Raw genomic sequence first — 17015 nt, 5'->3', positions numbered from 1 at the left:
GCTCTACACTCTTCTCTTCTGCGTAGAAATGTACAGTACATTGTTACCACGGATGAAGGCATCACCGTATTTGTTCTTTAGTTGCCCATTCACGTACTCTTCCGTTTGGTCCAGCGCAATGTTCATATATCCGTCCAGGCAGGCAAGGACACCTAGGTAAAGACAAAGGAAAAAACATTTAGTTCGATAGGTATCTTCTTCTATTTCGTTGCAACCATAACATCGACAGGTCTTGTCATGCCGTTCTTGGTTGGGCATTCTTGTCTTGATTGGCTTGATATAGTTATTAGTTTCTGCCTCTTATCTTTAGGTTCTCTGCAAAAACTCCTTAACCTCTTGTCAGCTTGGTGATTCTCGGATTTTCTTGCTCTTTATCCTTAAAAGTGCCCAGTTATGTCTATGTTTTACCGTTCCCGTAGTCCAGTTATTTTTATGTACTCATTAAATTCGACCTCTCTTAACCGTGTATGCACTGTCCATGATTTTGGTGCCCATGTTGACTCAAAACCTTCCTTCGACGTGTCAAAGCTCAGGCTCTATTTGCTGCGGATCTTCTACTAGGTAGATCGATGCTTCTGACCTTCTCTGCCTTATCCATTTCTACACTCCCTCCCGAAATCCTTGCTCCCGTCGTTCCTCTGCCTTCTTCGACTTCAAACTATCCATTTCCATTTTTTATTCTCGTCTAGCCTCTATTCCTATCCCCTCGCCTATGGCACAGTTGTTTTTATATTGTTTGGTTAGGTAGAAGGTTAAGGTTAAGTGTGTAAGCTAGTTAAGCCTTGGGCAGACCATATATATATGAACCATGTTATTGTCAAGTCCAATGAACCTTTTGATCTGTTTGTCAGACTTTCCTCCGACCCTCTCTGCCTTTAGGGCTTTTTTTTTTTGTTGCTGGGTCCGATCCACTCTGGACTACGTCGCCTACTAATTCTTGGGTTAGACTCCATAGAAACTCAACATTCCCACTTCCGTTCCTGTTTTATTGCAAGCCTCCTTTCCCATGACCCTGGATGTTCCTTCCCTTCTATCAGCTATCCATCTTTACGCCCCATCCCGTTATCTATGTGATAGGCCTCCTTTAAACATCCCGTGCCGCCATACGCGTTACGGTTCAAACGAACCTTTTATTAGAGCGCTCTCAGACTTCATTAGCTCGTATCACCTGTTCGACTACAATGTCTCTGTGTCCTCGATCCGTGTGCTATGTTAACTTCCTTGTTTTTTTCTTAGCATTCCTTCGTTAATCAGAATAATTTGTGTAACCCATGCGGCAGACAAAATAAATTAAATAAATAAATAAATATGAATAGACTAGCGTACGGAAAAGCTGTTCTTGTTCGAGAATCGATACTGGGTTCTGTCGTATGAAAATCAGCCCGCTTGTGTCGCTAGACCTCTTACCTCTGTAATCGACTCCGCTGTTTAGTTTCACGACAACTGGACGGCCATGAATCTGGTTAATGAATTGGGATAGCGCTTCTTTACGAGACATTGCGATTCTGTGGAAAATACGAACTGTTTTTAATACTCGTTACACGCTATATTTAAAGCAAAATGCTGAACGGTCGTTATGTGCCGACCCTTACTGTACATCCGACAATAGCCAGAGGTACAGATCCTAATCAAACAAGAGAATCAATTCAACAATCAACATATATTAACGAATAAAAACAAACTCTCGTTATTATAATGTCGTTAAACATACTATTAATTTGAAAAGATTTCCACCACGAATCTTACCTTTTTACGATGAATTACAACAAACTGCAGCCAATTTTGTTTGCCAAGTGCGGTCTTTTGCTGTTTATTGTAAACAACGGAATTGCCAAGCCAAAATTTGACACATTATTTGACATTTGCCACAGGTCACGATGTTCGAAAAGTTTCATCGATTTTTTTAAATTTATTTTGTATTTTTATCATTATTATATTTTCATTCATTGGTACTACATAAAAGCAGCGTTAGCTTTATTATATTATATAGAACAATAACCCCATTTTTTATTCGACTTCACAGCTTATCAGAATGTGACCCATGGTATAACACATTATTTTCGAAGATGCAGGACAGATTCAAGTAGGAAGCAGCAGGTATTGTTGATCGATATGAGTTATCAGTGCATTTTATTCTACTCCCTCCAGCAATCCTTTACAATAAATAACCTTATTGCTAATCTAAACCACGAACGATGCATTTAGTATTTCCCAAAATCCTTCCCAATCGCACCATAATGACGCAGTGCCTGTGGCGAGTACCCGTTGCCGATCAGGGCGATCAAATTTTCACCACGATATCCAAACTGCCGTTGATAAGCACCGCGCAGCTGCATTGCACGATTAGGATCGAACGGGATATAGTATCGCATTTCCTGCACAGGATGTCCGGCAATCAAATTGTGAAAATAGGTCACAACCGCTATTGCTTTTTGTGCCACGGACGCATCACCACGCTGTGGAGGTAGTCTTTTGCCATGCGGAGGAGGATATTTGAAGTATTCAAAGTTTTGAAGATTCAAATTGTAATCAAATGGATTGTAGAAACTGTACACTTGTTGTGCCACGGTCAAGAGGACAATCCAGCAAACAATCTGTAAAATGAAAGAATAAGCACATCACTTTTGCTATATAAAACTACTTTCACTGCAGCACTTACTAATTTCATTGTAATCACCAGTTAGTAAAAATGGCAACTTATCGCTTTCGATTCAAGTACTGAAATGAGCTCTACATGTAGCCAACTGTTGTCTACTGCTATCATTGGCGTAAGGAAAATGTAGATTATAAAACTCAATCTAATTAATATGCTCAACGGGTTCAATCAGGTAGTCATGATGCTACCCCACTTTCAATGTCCACCGATGTCCCGTCATTGCGCGTACGTGACGTAATGAATGGAATTGAAAGTTTCTATTTCAACACTAGTTGCATCGCGCATTTCTCCAACCCACGGTGGATGAAATGCTTGTCCGAATTTGTGTCTCAAGTTTCAAGGTTAAGGAAAGTATTGTGTCACAAGCATATGGGTCACCATTCTTCAGCGTCGACTCTACCTCTAGAGCATCAATAAATTGTCCAACATGTTCCTATCGTAACGGCATGGAACGCGTTCTGTTTATTATATTTTATTTGCAGAAATTTGTTTTTTTTTTTTTCAAACAGATTATCCATTCGTCGTCTGTAATAAACGCACACAGGCGTCGCGCATTGCTCCGATCCGATCTTATCCTTTTACGAGCATTCTATTCTGGTACTCTGTTCCTGTGCATATTCAGCTACGCCTTTGCACTGGCTGATTGCAATACATACAAAGGAAAATAGAGAACGAAAGCAAATTGCGTGGTACGGCGGCGTGGCACGCGAAGCATAAACTCATAAAATTTAAACTCAATGTGACTGTTTCGTTAGGAAGTGCTTTTTCTCGTTTGTTCTATTGTCGCAACTTTACCCTACACTTTGAGGACGAAACCATTTTTAACCCGGATTTCATCCTGTAGCAACGAACGCAAATCATAAATGTAAGTGGATTGTATGACAAAAAATTAATCACTAACATAAGTAGACTGCAAAGAAGACTTTTCCCTTTTTTTTTTGTTTGCAGTGCACTAATATGTTCTGGTTGTTATCATAGGTCCCCTGAACCAGTCAGAAGTTAGTTTGCCCACGACATCAACTCCTTCATGTCCGGATCGTCTTCTTCGGCGACGGCAGCTAATGGGAAATAATGGTGAACATTAGTTTGCGATTGTGTTAAATATTATTTGCGAGATATTTCCGCTAATTCAAGTGCTTCCGCCAACCCCCGGAAAGGACGTCTTGCAATTGCAGCAAACCACCCAATATCGTAAAGCCCAATGAAGTGGAAAATGCCGATTGCACAAAATCCGAATCGACTTATAAAAAAGTTACCTTTCTTTTTCTCCTTCTCTTTGGCCTTGGCAGGCAAGTCAGTGGAGGGAACTTCTGGTAGTTCGTCGGTTTCAGGCTGTACACCGAGCAGCTCCTTGTCGAGCTCTTCCTGCTCCAGCTCCTCCAGCTCCTTCTCCAGCTCATCCTCATCGATATCCTGACCGAAACCAACGGCAGTCGATACGGCATTCGAAATTTCGTTCGCAATATCGTTCTGTTCGGCAATGTCGTCCATCAGATCGTGCACATCATCAATGTTCCTGCAAGCGACAAATGGACAGTGTCATTCATGGGATCCGGTGAACGTAAAACGACACAACAGCAGCAACTCAATGCCAATGCACTTACATATCCTTATGGGTAACCTTAAGCGCATCGGATGCTTTTTTCATCGTTTTCAGTACTTCTGCGTTTGTATTCGCATTTTCCAAAGCTTCCCGTTGCATTTCAATCGTCGATAGTGTGCCATCAATCTGCTGAAGCTGTTTCTCGTATCGCTTCTTCCTTTTCAGTGCCTGGATGGCCGCTGTTGACAAAACCGAACGCGATTATGACTCATGCTTGGCTTGACCATACGACAACACCACGCCATACGGCAAACAGAAAGCACTACCCACATACACCACAACATACCTCGTTTGTTTTTGGTTCCATTTTTCCGCGCCGTATCTATCTCGACCTCGATTTTCTTCTCTAGGAACTCCTGCTTTTTTGTGAGCATATTTTCTATGTCCCGCAGCTTCTGTATCGCTTCGCTCGGGGTTGGCGCTGGTTCGCCCTTTTTCCCCGAAAATAACTTTCCGAAGAAACTCATTTTCACTCTGTTTGTCTGCTTATTAGATGGGCTATCGGAGAGGGAACACTTCTTGCTGTGATAGCAATCACAGATAATAAATAACAAATTCTAAACAGAAAGAAACTTGTGTTTTTCTACGATTTCCCGAACGACTGACGAATGCGTCATCTGTCGAGCACAAAGTCAATGTCAAGGTGGGAGAGGTTGGACCAAACGTTAGCTGCCTGGCAGCCATGTATAGTGTCAGTTTGACATTTGCAACACTGGAAGGAACAGTGATAGTAATCCTTTTTTTTTCGTTTATTTATAGAGGCTTTGAGTCTTGGAGACTACATTCGCCTCCTGTTATAGTAATCGGAATGTCTTGTTTTCAAGACTCTTTCTAGAAAATTAAATTTTTAAGCTTAATTCATTGTATTATGGTATTTCGTATGCTCTTGCATGATACGGAATATATTGATTATTACACCTATTCATTTTTTTATTAGAATAATTTATTTATCACATTCCAAAATATCTTAACAGATTCGTGTAAGTGGTACCATAACCCGTGAGTGTGTTAGTATATACAGAGCTGTGTATAAAATATTTGCCACACTTCTTATTTAATTAATCGACGTGTATGTAGTTGTTTGGTACATACTTTGAAAAATTCTAACAAATCTGCAAAGAGAAAACACCAAGAGTTAGAGCAACTTTACACGGTTCTATGGAATGTTATGCTCTACTTACATCATTAGGCACGAACAGGTAAAATACATGGTGGCCGTGATTAAGTTAAATGCGCCCGGATACCACGACAAGGTGCTTTTGTACACGAACGTATACAGGGGAGCCGAAAACAGCGGAGTGATCGATTCGATCGATGTTGTCAGCGAGAAAATCTTACCAATATCGTTCGGTGGTGCCGTGTTGGAGATGACGGCCCTACTCATTGGTCCCGCAATACCCTTCATGAAGCAAATCGCTACTCCCATGTACAGATGCCAAGGTTGCGACGCTAGCCCATGGATTGTACTGTTGATTGCGTAACAGCAAAACCCGAGTGCGGCCAGTACGGTGACCGATGGGTTAAACAGCTTTCGAATAACGTACAGGCCGATTGTATTGCCGAAAATCATGCACACAATGCTGACTGCATCGTAGTACGAGTAATCTTTAACCGTCCATTCGAAGCGTTCTCGTAAAAAGAGAAGGAACACTGTCTGAGATCCATCTGAAAAAAAGGAAAGTTTGTAAAATTTGTTAACGTTTTTAACGATCGGTTCAACAATTTCCTATTTACCCATTGCAAATATGTTAGCACCGAGAGCCAAAATCACCAACCATATGATTAAACGATCGTAATTCGGTCGCCGTTTGAAGCAGGTCTGCATAAGCTCCGACACTAAATCGAACCGGAACAGCTCCCGAAACTTGCTGTTCGTTTCGCTCAGTTCGTTCGGTTTGATGCTTTCCTCGATGTAAAATATGATGTACATCAGGCCAAGAAATACTGCTCCAGCTGCAATCGAGAACACGGTGGTACCGTTTGTCCAACGCAAAATAAAGCTGCTGCTCAACGTTCCTACCAATAGGCCGGTGAATAGAGCCGCTTCCACCACAGCCATTCTATCGATCGAAAAGCAAATACAACACCACCGGTCATTAAGCGATTAATTATAAGCAAAACAGCACACAAATAACTTACTTTGTAGCACGATTTTTCTCATGAGTTACATCGGCTATGTAACAAAACACTCCCGTAATCAGTGCACAGGTTCCCCCGGACACGGCCGTCGTGATCGAGGCAAGAACGTAGTACCACGGGTTGATCGTGTAGTACATGGACAGGAAGCTGATAAACGCCACAATGGCGTACGTTAGAAAGGCACCCGTAAAGCAGGAAACTATCACCGGTTTCCGACCGAAACGATCGGACCAAGGTCCAATGAACATGCTGCAGAAGGCCGGTACGATCGATTCGACTAACGATTTTGCCATCAGAATGTTGGCCGAGTACGGTTGGACCGCTTTTTCTAGCTGCTGGATCTCTTCCGTTTCATTTTCCGTACCGAGCTGATCGCACAGCGATTCGTTCTTTCCAAAGGCGGCGGTACAGGTCTGATATACGATCTGGTTTGCGAAGACAGCAGCTAAAAAGGACGGAGCAGTATTAGACAATAAGCACGCAACATTTAAAGCACAATTACTTACATGAAACATTCCAAGCGAAGAATATCAGAAGCACGGCTGGCTCTAGTATCAAATAACGATACTTCCGCTCCAGCAGGGGGGCCGTTTGTTGCTCCGTCACACGACCAACCACCGGAGTTTCTTCGGATCTGTTTCCATTATCTTCCTCCATCTTGACCAGCTAACCCCTTACAACTAACTTCGAACATATATGCTTTTCTTTCTGTGAGTAACTTAAGCTCTGCTTTCACTACGTAACCTTGGATTTTTAACGATCGTTTTGGTACTCTCCGTTCTTAAGAATAGCTGATTACACATTTGTTGCCCATCGATGGATGACGCATCTCGACGAAACACAAAGAACTCTTCTAATAACTAGACAAACATACAAAAGAGATGCCAAGCGTTAACTACGCTCCAACAAACGCTTTGCTCCACTGATGCTTGTCCCGTTGGTGACAAGTTCTACACTCAACCGCTGTTGCAATACTGATAGAAGTATAGCTGCAGTAGGATTTACGCGCATTCCTTCCGTGAAAGTAGTGTGCGATAGTAAAATAGACAACACCACCATCCAGCGTGGAGAAGGCCGATGGTAATGCTGCTACCCTGTTGTTGATGTTTTAATACAATATTGCTCTGTCCTTTCCTTATCAACGCACGATTTTGCACAATATCACTTTACCCGGTGGGGGAGATGGTGTACGGTCAAAACAACATCGAGAGCGAAACAGAATTGTAATCCCTTTTGACAAGCCTCAGCTGATCGGCGTACAGGTGTGTCCGTATGCTTAGGTGCATGTAAACAAAACAAAATCATTTCCCGTTTTATTTTTAAACCTTTCCCGTAGTCACAAAATCTCACTTCTCACTATAGTAAGCATGTTCTTCTCACTCACGGTAGGTATTTTGTATGGATGTTTTCCCAGTTTCCCAGGAAAGCTAATGAAAATACATGAAAATTTCGATAAAGGTGAGGCTGTTTGTTGTCTAATCAGTAAAAGTTAGTTTATAATTGGTAAAAAAACTTCTTCTATTTTTTTTTGGTTTGATAGCTTGTAACAACTATATTTACATAAGCTTATCAAGCGATAAACATATTTTTTGTATGAAATGCATATACTGTTTTATTGAACCTACATCTTTCATTAAGTAAATTTAAAAAGTAAATAATAATCATCACAATCAGCATACTGTTGTTACTTCTTTTTACAAAGTCAAGTAATTAATTTAAACTAACAATAAAAATTAGTGAGAAGTGTCGGATAATCATTCTATAAATCAATTAATTACACAAGGCATGCGTAAATGAAGACTGGCAAAAGTATTTTCACCAGCACCAATATGCAGATCATGCATCTGAATATCTTCCAAAACAAGCTCCAGTTATGGAAAAATGACAATTCAGCTGCAAATTAAAGCGATTAGTTACCAAGAAATGGATTAGTCATTAAAAAAGCCAAAAAGGGAGAGATTATGCAAAAATATAGTATAATTTTATCAGTATGAGACATTTCAAGTCATATCCTAATTCCACTATACTACACTACAAAAGCCTAACATAAGATTTTTTTGCGGCTGATTTAAACAAAATATAAAAAAGTTTTACAACAAAAAGGTTGCCAATTTTCGAACAAAAACTGTGTTCTACGAACAATTGCTTACCTTAGATGCAAGGAGATAACTAACTTTGGAAGTGAAAAATAAAAAGCAGAAGAATTTTTAAAATTCTCAATTAAGTGTTGCTAAATTAATAGCAAATAGTCTCCTCTTTCTCGAAAAATGCATGCAAATACGACAAGTAGATCAAAGGATACAAGCTTTATAATACGAAAAAATACAAAATATATGATCTACCCGGGTAGGTGGTTATGAAAATAGGGATATAAATTTAAAATTTAACTAAAAATGTATTTCATAACAATCCAAAAATCTGTTTAGGCGTTCCAAAAGTTTTAAGTCGATAGTTCCATAATATTAAAAGTTATTGCAAAATAAAAATACAAATTCATATCCGGGCAGGTGGTAATTGAAATAAAGATAAATTTTATTATAATATTTTGTTTCAAAAAATGTAAGAACAATCCCAAAATTATAAATTATGTAATAAGTAGATGGTCGAAAAAATTTAACCAAAAATTTGATTTAATTTAGTTCTTTTTGAAGATCGCTTCTAACTACAACAATAATTCTGGCTGATAAAATCGACGAATGAGATTCGTAATGATGCTGCAATCGATAGTAAAAAATATATTTCAGCATAAAAAATGATTTCCAAAACCTTATCTGTACGTTCCGATACTTACAACATCAGCAACAATCCGACACCGAAGAAACCGGCAGCAACAAAGTTGAATATTTCCGGCGCATATTGAATGGTGCTGTTGTACACAAACGTAAACAGCGGTGCCGATAGCAGTGGTACGATGGCGGTCAAGGATAGTGCCATAGTAAAGAACTTGGCCATATCGCCTGCAGGAAGTATGGTGGAACAAATCGTCATAAGTGCGGCACCATCGGTTCCCTTTAACACAGTAATCGATATCGCCAGATACAGCATCCAACCGCTGCTTGCAAAACCCATGATCAGTGAGTCAACGACGTAACTGGCGATCGATACGATGGCAACGGTAGTATCCGAACAGTGCAATAGCTGCAAAGGGGAATGAAAACAATAATTAGAATAGCTTTCTCTATTCAAATGCAAATCCTCACCTGTTTCAGTATCGGAATTCCAATCACATTACCCAAAATGATGATAAGCACATCGGTAAACTGGAAGTAGCTAAACTGTTTCAAATCCCATCCAAATTTTCTTCTCGTAAACATATAAAATACACCACCACTGCCACCGGCCAACTCGGTCAGGGCCGTTAACAGTACAATGGTCCACAAAATTTCCCTCACATATCCCGACCGGCGCATAAAAAAGGTGCCCAAAAGCTCCCGTATCCGTTCGCACGAAAAAAGATCGGAAAGCTTCTCCCTGGTGCTGTTGCTGTTGCTCAGAATGATACTATCCTCGGTGCAGAAAATAACGTACACGATCGCTAGGACGATCAGCACGGTAGCGATCAGGAAGGTAGCCGCGACGTTTAACCACTCCAAGATGTAGCTGCTGGAAAGAAATCCCAACAGTGCACCGGCCATCATGGACGCTTCCATGAAGCCCATGCGCATGGTGCGAGTCTGTTCGTTGGTAACGTCGGAAAGGTAACTGAACGCGGCAGCCGTAATCACGGTCATACCGCCCAGCAGAGAAAACGGAAGATAAGCCACGGTGTAATACCACGGGGTCACAGTGACCTGCATCGATAGGAACGCAAGAACCGTCAGCAGCAGAAAGGAACACAATACTCCTACAAATTGAATGGGAGTAGAGTACGATATTTGAAGGATCCTTTTGACGGAAGTTTCACATCTTGTAACGTGTAATACGCACCAACACTCGCGATCAGCACGGTCGGTTTTCGGCCGTATCGATCGGACCAGGCACCGAGCAGCAGCGCACTCAGGGCTGGAACTACGGATTTTATTATCACTATCACCATCGTCACGTTGGCCGCGATGGGTTGCACCTTCATTTCGATCAATTCCCGCTGGGATGAGTTTGAGCCCGTGTTGAGCAGTTGACAGTCGCTATTATCGAACCCTTCAACGATGCACGTCTGCACAATGATATGGTTCGCCAGTACGACTTCTGCAGGACATACAGGACAATTTATACATCCACCGATGTTCTACAGACTCACTTAACCCTCCCCCAAGCCCACCTGATATACTCATGGCAAAGCAGAAAATTAGCAGCGCTGGTTCGAAACTAATGTACTGAGCCTGTTCGCGCCAGCGAGCTGCATTTCGCAACCGCATCAAACTCTGCTTGGCGAACAGATCCTCTTCGCCGCTGGAGTACACACTATCGGAGCGTCCTTCTTCCATGGTGATCACTGTGCCACTGATTCCATGGAGAACTCGTGGAATCACAGTTGCAGTTATTATGCCAGAGTGTGCCTTGGGAGTAGGTTATCAAAATCTTGCCACACATTCTTCTGTGGTCGATTGATTTTTGTTTGTTTTCTTGATATCGGCTGGGAGCAATACGAAAGCAACAACAAACTTTGCACCGATTTCCTGATGTGTAAAGATCATTTCATACGCTATTGCCTTGGATGGAGTCGGAGTTAGGAGGAAAGCAATACATATGACCCCAAAAGCCAGTACCTCTGTGGTTCACTTCTATCAGATTGTATAATTCGTTTAAATAATGGCAGTAATTTCCTGCTCTGTTACTACGTTTTTTATGAATGTGTTTAGGAGGAATGAATGGCTTGAAGAATGGTTGATCATTTTGTATTGTTACTTACCTATCATCGCTTACATACCTTACCGAAGCATTCAAACATTCTCTCGATCGTTCACCAGTGTCTCCCTGTTCATTTACCCATGACTTCCTGGTGGACTCATCAAATTCATCAAAGGATGGCTTGAATGATTTTTAAGGTTGAATGGTTTGGTGCAGTGGTGGGTTTATGGGTATGCGGACTAAGCGGCCGTAGAGGGCCCTAGATGACAAGTGAAAAGAACCTCCCAACCTCCTCTCCCAGTATTGCAGGCAGCCGTCTAGAGCCCTAGAGAGGAATCTAGTCTGAGAGACTCAAAGCCTCTATAAATAAAAGAGAAAAAAAAACTACGCCTAGGACCTCCAAACAGTATGATCCGCTACTGTCCCGATCAGCAGATCCATTGTAATAGGGAACCACAACTTCCACTCTGTTTAGAGCCTTGGAGCAACTAAATCTGCCACTGGTTTGGTGCCGTTCTCATCACATGCCGGATCGACTGGAGCTTGGCGAGCCTAATTTGATGCACTTGAGGGAGGATGTCGTCAGTTTTTTCGTCCACCTAGAATCCAAAGTCAGTGCTATAGCTGATAGGTTTACTACCGAAAATTACTCAAGAGTTCTTTGAAATTAAACGCTTGACCTGATTTTAAGACACGTCGATGAGATGGACCAGGATGAAACGAGATTTGGACGTGTAATGTTGCTTCTTTTTCTTCTTCTTGGTTTAACCACCTTCTAAGGCCATCTAATGTCTTACTAGACTTACTGATACCACGTAGTGCTCACTACGGGGTGGGTTCAACTCTGGATGGAAATTGAACGCTATTCTTGCCGTTTGAAGACCAGCACACCTGTCGCCTCACCATCGAGCAGCCCTGTATTGTCTACATAAGTAAATAATGTGAAACCAACATAACGAGTTTCACATACGTAATTCACGGATACTTCGCTTCAAAAGTCCCACTCACACATTCAGTAACCGTAACGTTCTAAAGACCATCCTGTCCTTTGTTTAATAGTAATGTAATGTTTGAAGAAACTCTAACTAGTTTATCAAAGGATTACAAATCTGCACTCTCTCGGGATGTCGGTTATATTTGAATGTGCGACAATCGGGCAAGCAGATAAGGCTGATCACCGTATCACCGGAACGTGTGAAACACTGCATCACAGCAACTATAACACAAACTAAATCAACGCCAGTTCCCAGCCACAGTCCCACAAAGCCATTTCCATTAGCTCGAAAACAATGGAAAGCATCAGGGAAGCCACTCGGATCGCTAGCACAGATTTGTGTGCGGCCATGCTAGAGAGAACGTGGCGGTCTGTACAATCAATGTACCATACCTGTGCATCGTTATCGCCCCAAGTTCATCCTGGTGGGGTTATAATTGGTATGATTGGCCGCCAGTCGCTATCGTGCCACCCGTCCCCTTCCATCTCACAACTCTGACTCTGATTCATTCACCATCGCAGCACGAACAGGTGACAAATCATCATCGATATCGCTCGAGAGCATTGTTTTGATGCGTGTTTGCTAGATAGATTGGCTTTGGCTGGTTTGATAGTACAATTATGACTCGGACTCGGTTACCTTAGAAGAGGTTCAGCACACGATCGGGCCAGTCGTACGGACGCGCAACTCAAGCAGAGGCTCGCGTCACTAACTCGCTGCGCAATCACATTATCATTAACATCAAAGCCCCACGCTTTTCCGGCAACAGTGTGCCATGCCATGGGGAAATAAGTGTACACAAACAGTGTTTAATGCTCCGATTATACGTGAAACAGTTTCCGATATCGATAACGATTGCCGAAGGTATGTACCGCGCTACAGCATCCTTACGTGCACCAGTGTGTCGTTGTACGTACGTAGCGTCACTTTCAACTGAGATGCTGATCAATCGGGTGCTTTCTTTTTCGTACAGAACCCACCACAACCACCAGCTGCGGAGGCCGTAGTAACCCGCGCACAGTGAGTGTAGTTTTAGCTGGTTGAAAAAACCGTTTTGTTGTGCTCCCCTGTTCGCACACATGCTACCACATGTGATAGCGAAAATACGCTACCGTGCGTCGGTGTGAGTCATAATTCAACCCCTATCAGTCTGTCTAGCTGCTGGAGCGCCACGGCAACGTTTGTGTGGAAAGATAATTAGGCGCGCATTAGAGTGCGATAAAGCAGTGTGTCCACGCGTCCCTATAGCCTGACGTGAGTGTGGGTGACCAAAAAAACTGAGTTTGCGCCCTCAGTAGTTTAATCCGAATTTTGCTTGTGTGCTGGGGTAAGGTGGTAGGGCGACAGGGGTCAGGATTAGTGCCAACGATGAGAAGTGATATGCGCAGACCCAGTCTGGATGGTCGCACTAGCGACGAAGACACTCCGCTGTTGGCAGCGCCCAGACCAACATCTATGGCAGCATCATCATCAGCAACACCAGCAGCAACGGCCGCTTCATCCACCTGTTCTTCCAGTGGAGCGACAGTGTCCAGCATACCCGATCGATTCTTCACGTTCGAACCAATATTGGTATTGCTCTGCTTCGGACTCAGTGTGTCAGGTAAGTTCGCCTTTTAATTTCCCCGATTGTGTTTATCGCTGTTCTATCAACTCAAAGCATCTGACGGCTGTGACTTGGCGAATTTAGCCCTACTTTCATTGTGGCCGTGTTTTCTCTCCCCATTAAAGGGGTGGTGCTTGCGGACCAAATTATCTACCAGTCGTGCGTCGTTACGCTCGGCTATGATCGAGAGCTCTGTGCCCAGTTGGGCACCAAAAGTAACTCCACCGATGTAGCCCAACTGGAGACGATCGTGCAACCATATGCGGCAAAGATCACGATGGTAAACACGATCCTGATGTCGGTACTGCCTGCACTCTGCGCTCTGTTCATGGGACCATGGTCGGACAAATATGGCCGCAAACCGGCCATGATTGTTCCGTCAGTGGGCTTCATCACCACGTACGTCATGATCGGCATACTGTCGCTCCTATCGAAACACTTCCTGGTGGATCCTTGGTGTTACGTAGTGGCGCACATACCGGCCGCAGTGCTGGGTGGTAGCACCGTGCTGATGGCAGCCATCTTTAGCTACCTGACTGATACGACGACGGAGGAAAATCGTACCGTACGGATAGGTATCCTGCAGGCGTGTACCATGCTCGGCGCTTTCGTGGGGCTACTGTCGAGCAGCTTCATCCTGCAGTGGACCAACGTGCCGACCATGTTCTTCCTGTCGGCTGGTACCGTTTCTGCCAGCAGTGCCTTTCTGTACTTCTGTCTCGAGGATAGCATCAAGCCGGATGCAAGCATGGTACATCGGCAGGTTCGCGAAATCTTCCGGTTAAGCCATTTGTGTGAGTTGCTTCGAACGTTCTTCAAGAAACGATCATCGTACGATCGTGGCATCGTATGGTTAACGATCTCAATCGGCGTGATAACGGTGCTGGGTGCGGGAGGTGGAACAGTATTTTTCCTCTACACGCGACGCCGCTTTGGCTGGACGATACAGGAATTTACCATCTGGCAGGCAGTGGAGCTGCTATCGATCGTGGCGGGCAACGTGATCGGTATATCGGTGCTTAAAACGCTGCTAAAGCTACCGGACATTTGGCTTGCGCTGCTTTCCGTCCTCAACTATTCGCTGGACGCTCTCATCAAGGGTCTCGCCCGACAGGGATGGGAACTGTTTCTGGCCACCGGCATTACACCGCTTAAGGCTACCGAAGGAGCAGCACTGATGGCCATCTGTTCGTCCATTATACCGTCGAGTGAAATTGCTAAATTCTACTCGATAGCGATGGCTATGACAAATACCGTTTCCTTAGCTTCGGCACCACTGTTCACGTACATCTACAACGCGACCGTTGCAACGTCCCCGCAGGTATTTAATTTCGTGTCGTCGGGAATATTTTCTTTGAACGTCGTGCTGGTGGGGTGAGTGTATGCGTACGCGCTGTTGCAAATCTAAGCGCATTGTTCTAATTGCATTTATTTTCTATCGCACAGAGTTATTGCGGTGTTGCTGCGTAAGCGACGGAAAGCTCAGGTTGATCCGCTGTTTACACAAGATAGCGAAATATTAACGTGAAAAACGTGAACGTGCCAAGCCACGCCATGTGTCCCCGGAATGTTCCTAGTCATGCTAATAAATAATAGTTAATGTACGTCATGTTTTACAAATGTGATGGGTAAGTAAGTATTAAAATTGAGAGCGACGAAGGTGTATGTGTTTAACAAATACCACTAGGCACATACTTCCGCTGCTATGTTAATAGTAAGTTGACAAAGGCAATAGAATAAACAAATTCAGCAAAACAGTTAATTCAAGCAACATTCAAGCCTATTGTGTTACCATATCATTAAGGTAACACAAAATTCATTCAATTTTCCGCTCCAATACGGAACAACACGTGTAATGTGTTTGTCTTTTTTTTCGTTATGACAACCCAGAATCAAGATAAAAGTAAAAGGGCAGCTTTATGCCAAAAACCATTAATGTCAAAGTAAAATACAGAATAAAGTAAACCCTCTTTGAACGAGTTTATTTCGTTTCAATGTTTCATTAATGCGGAAGAACTGAAAAAAAGATGTAAATAATTAATCGTTGACGAATCCGCATGGATTCATGGATGGTTTACGACCATATTTGACCGACCATGGTTTCATAAACAGGGCACAAAGTGCAGGCAGTACCAACATCAGGATCAGGAGGCTAATGGCGTGTTAAATTCTGTTCCGTATAAAATAAAATTCTTCAGATCTCTCAGAAGATTTGTTCGCTAGGAAGACTAGACGTAGGCGTTCCGGTGGTAGGGCAACCACGATACCAATCTTCACATGGTAGAACGGAGGTTCAAATCCTGTCCGGACCGTTCCCCCGTAATGAGGACTGACTATCCATTTACGTGATATTCACAAGTCTAGTAAGCCATTCAATGGTTGGCATGACCTAGCAGGGCGTAATGCCAAGTGGAGAGAGACAGAGAGAGATAGATAGATAGATAGATAGATAGATAGATAGAGAGAGAGAGAGAGAGAGAAAGAGAGAGAGAGAGAGAGAGAGAGAGAGAATAACTATGTAATTAATTGGGTAGTCAGTCCTCACTCCGGGGAATGGTCTTATATAGTTATTAATAAGTCACAAAGAGTTTTTTTTTCGTTTTTTTGTAGAGGCTTTGAGTTTCTGAGATTACATTTGCCCCTCTACTGTACACCAAAAAGTGGTTTATACTAATGCAAAACTATTGCGGATTACGGAGGATTATCTATTATTTAAAACTTTTGCGGTTATTGCTAGTAAAAAGATTAAATTCTTACTTAAATTTCTCTATATAAATTGTTAATGCCTAATAATCGAATAATGAGGTTCTGTACCATTTTGTCGGGTGATAGGATTGTCGCAAAATCGAAGCCTAATCGGCAGGTGACTCAGTATGTCGTGTATTCATGGCAAACGATGAGGATGTGGAGAACGGTGATGTCAACCCGACAAGAGCTGCAAAGTGGAGGATTGGATTTATGGATTTATGTACTGCAAAGGGGAGGACTGGAGGATGTAGGAACGGTTCAGGCGTATATGTTCTATTTGAAGCCGGGATAGGACTCGTTGGTGATGGCTTGAGTTGATATCTGCCCATGAAAAAATATAAATACAACTCTTACCAAACTGGACCCGAACCCAAGGGTCTATCCGATCCAACAATTCGAATTTGCATATGGTTTGTTGCACCAACGGGTCGTCCCGAACTCGTTGGAATTGAGAATACGACCCGTTTAGTTCAGGTCAAC

The 17015-nt window shown here is 42.8% G+C and overlaps 7 protein-coding genes across 8 annotated transcripts in view; 2 read left to right on the top strand and 5 right to left on the bottom strand.

Moving 5' to 3' along the window:
• Positions 1-4733, bottom strand: part of LOC126562960 (charged multivesicular body protein 4b) — a 130014-nt gene extending 125281 nt beyond the window's left edge. The window contains exons 1-4 of one of the 2 annotated variants that reach the window (XM_050219567.1): positions 4546-4733; positions 4261-4438; positions 3913-4172; positions 3646-3714 (exon numbers count right to left, since the gene is read on the bottom strand). In XM_050219567.1, coding sequence (XP_050075524.1) covers positions 3656-3714; positions 3913-4172; positions 4261-4438; positions 4546-4726 — 678 coding nt within the window. In that variant the 5' untranslated portion in view covers positions 4727-4733 and the 3' untranslated portion in view covers positions 3646-3655. Of the gene's footprint in view, positions 1-3594; positions 3715-3912; positions 4173-4260; positions 4439-4545 lie in introns of those variants that run through there. The other variant, XM_050219565.1, reaches the window with a different exon arrangement.
• LOC126562565 (D-aspartate oxidase) overlaps positions 1-17015 on the top strand; it is a 199821-nt gene that overhangs the window by 143771 nt on the left and 39035 nt on the right. The window lies entirely within an intron of this gene.
• On the bottom strand, positions 4-1521 carry LOC126563430 (U6 snRNA-associated Sm-like protein LSm6). The gene is made up of 2 exons (XM_050220075.1): positions 1408-1521; positions 4-152 (listed from the first exon to the last, which is right to left on the bottom strand). The coding sequence occupies exons 1-2, from the start codon at positions 1496-1498 to the stop codon at positions 4-6; spliced, it is 240 nt and encodes a 79-aa protein (XP_050076032.1). The 5' UTR covers positions 1499-1521.
• LOC126560812 (uncharacterized) lies at positions 2202-2668 on the bottom strand. Its single transcript, XM_050216762.1, has 2 exons — positions 2660-2668; positions 2202-2600 (listed from the first exon to the last, which is right to left on the bottom strand). Exons 1-2 carry the CDS (start codon positions 2666-2668, stop codon positions 2202-2204), a joined length of 408 nt encoding a protein of 135 aa, XP_050072719.1.
• On the bottom strand, positions 5212-7055 carry LOC126562139 (proton-coupled folate transporter-like). The gene is made up of 5 exons (XM_050218567.1): positions 6905-7055; positions 6399-6843; positions 5994-6319; positions 5441-5924; positions 5212-5371 (listed from the first exon to the last, which is right to left on the bottom strand). Exons 1-5 carry the CDS (start codon positions 7053-7055, stop codon positions 5314-5316), a joined length of 1464 nt encoding a protein of 487 aa, XP_050074524.1. The 3' UTR covers positions 5212-5313.
• Positions 9061-10844, bottom strand: LOC126563623 (proton-coupled folate transporter-like). Its single transcript, XM_050220268.1, has 5 exons — positions 10657-10844; positions 10326-10583; positions 9599-10242; positions 9190-9536; positions 9061-9112 (listed from the first exon to the last, which is right to left on the bottom strand). The coding sequence occupies exons 1-5, from the start codon at positions 10820-10822 to the stop codon at positions 9061-9063; spliced, it is 1467 nt and encodes a 488-aa protein (XP_050076225.1). The 5' UTR covers positions 10823-10844.
• Positions 13550-15402, top strand: LOC126562040 (proton-coupled folate transporter-like). Its single transcript, XM_050218452.1, has 3 exons — positions 13550-13784; positions 13913-15161; positions 15234-15402. Exons 1-3 carry the CDS (start codon positions 13550-13552, stop codon positions 15313-15315), a joined length of 1566 nt encoding a protein of 521 aa, XP_050074409.1. The 3' UTR covers positions 15316-15402.

Source organism: Anopheles maculipalpis, chromosome 3RL, assembly GCF_943734695.1.
Source record: "Anopheles maculipalpis chromosome 3RL, idAnoMacuDA_375_x, whole genome shotgun sequence".
NCBI lineage: Eukaryota > Metazoa > Arthropoda > Insecta > Diptera > Culicidae > Anopheles > Anopheles maculipalpis.
The sequence above is the reverse complement of the archived record's forward strand: the minus strand, read 5'-3'. Positions and strand labels throughout refer to the sequence as shown.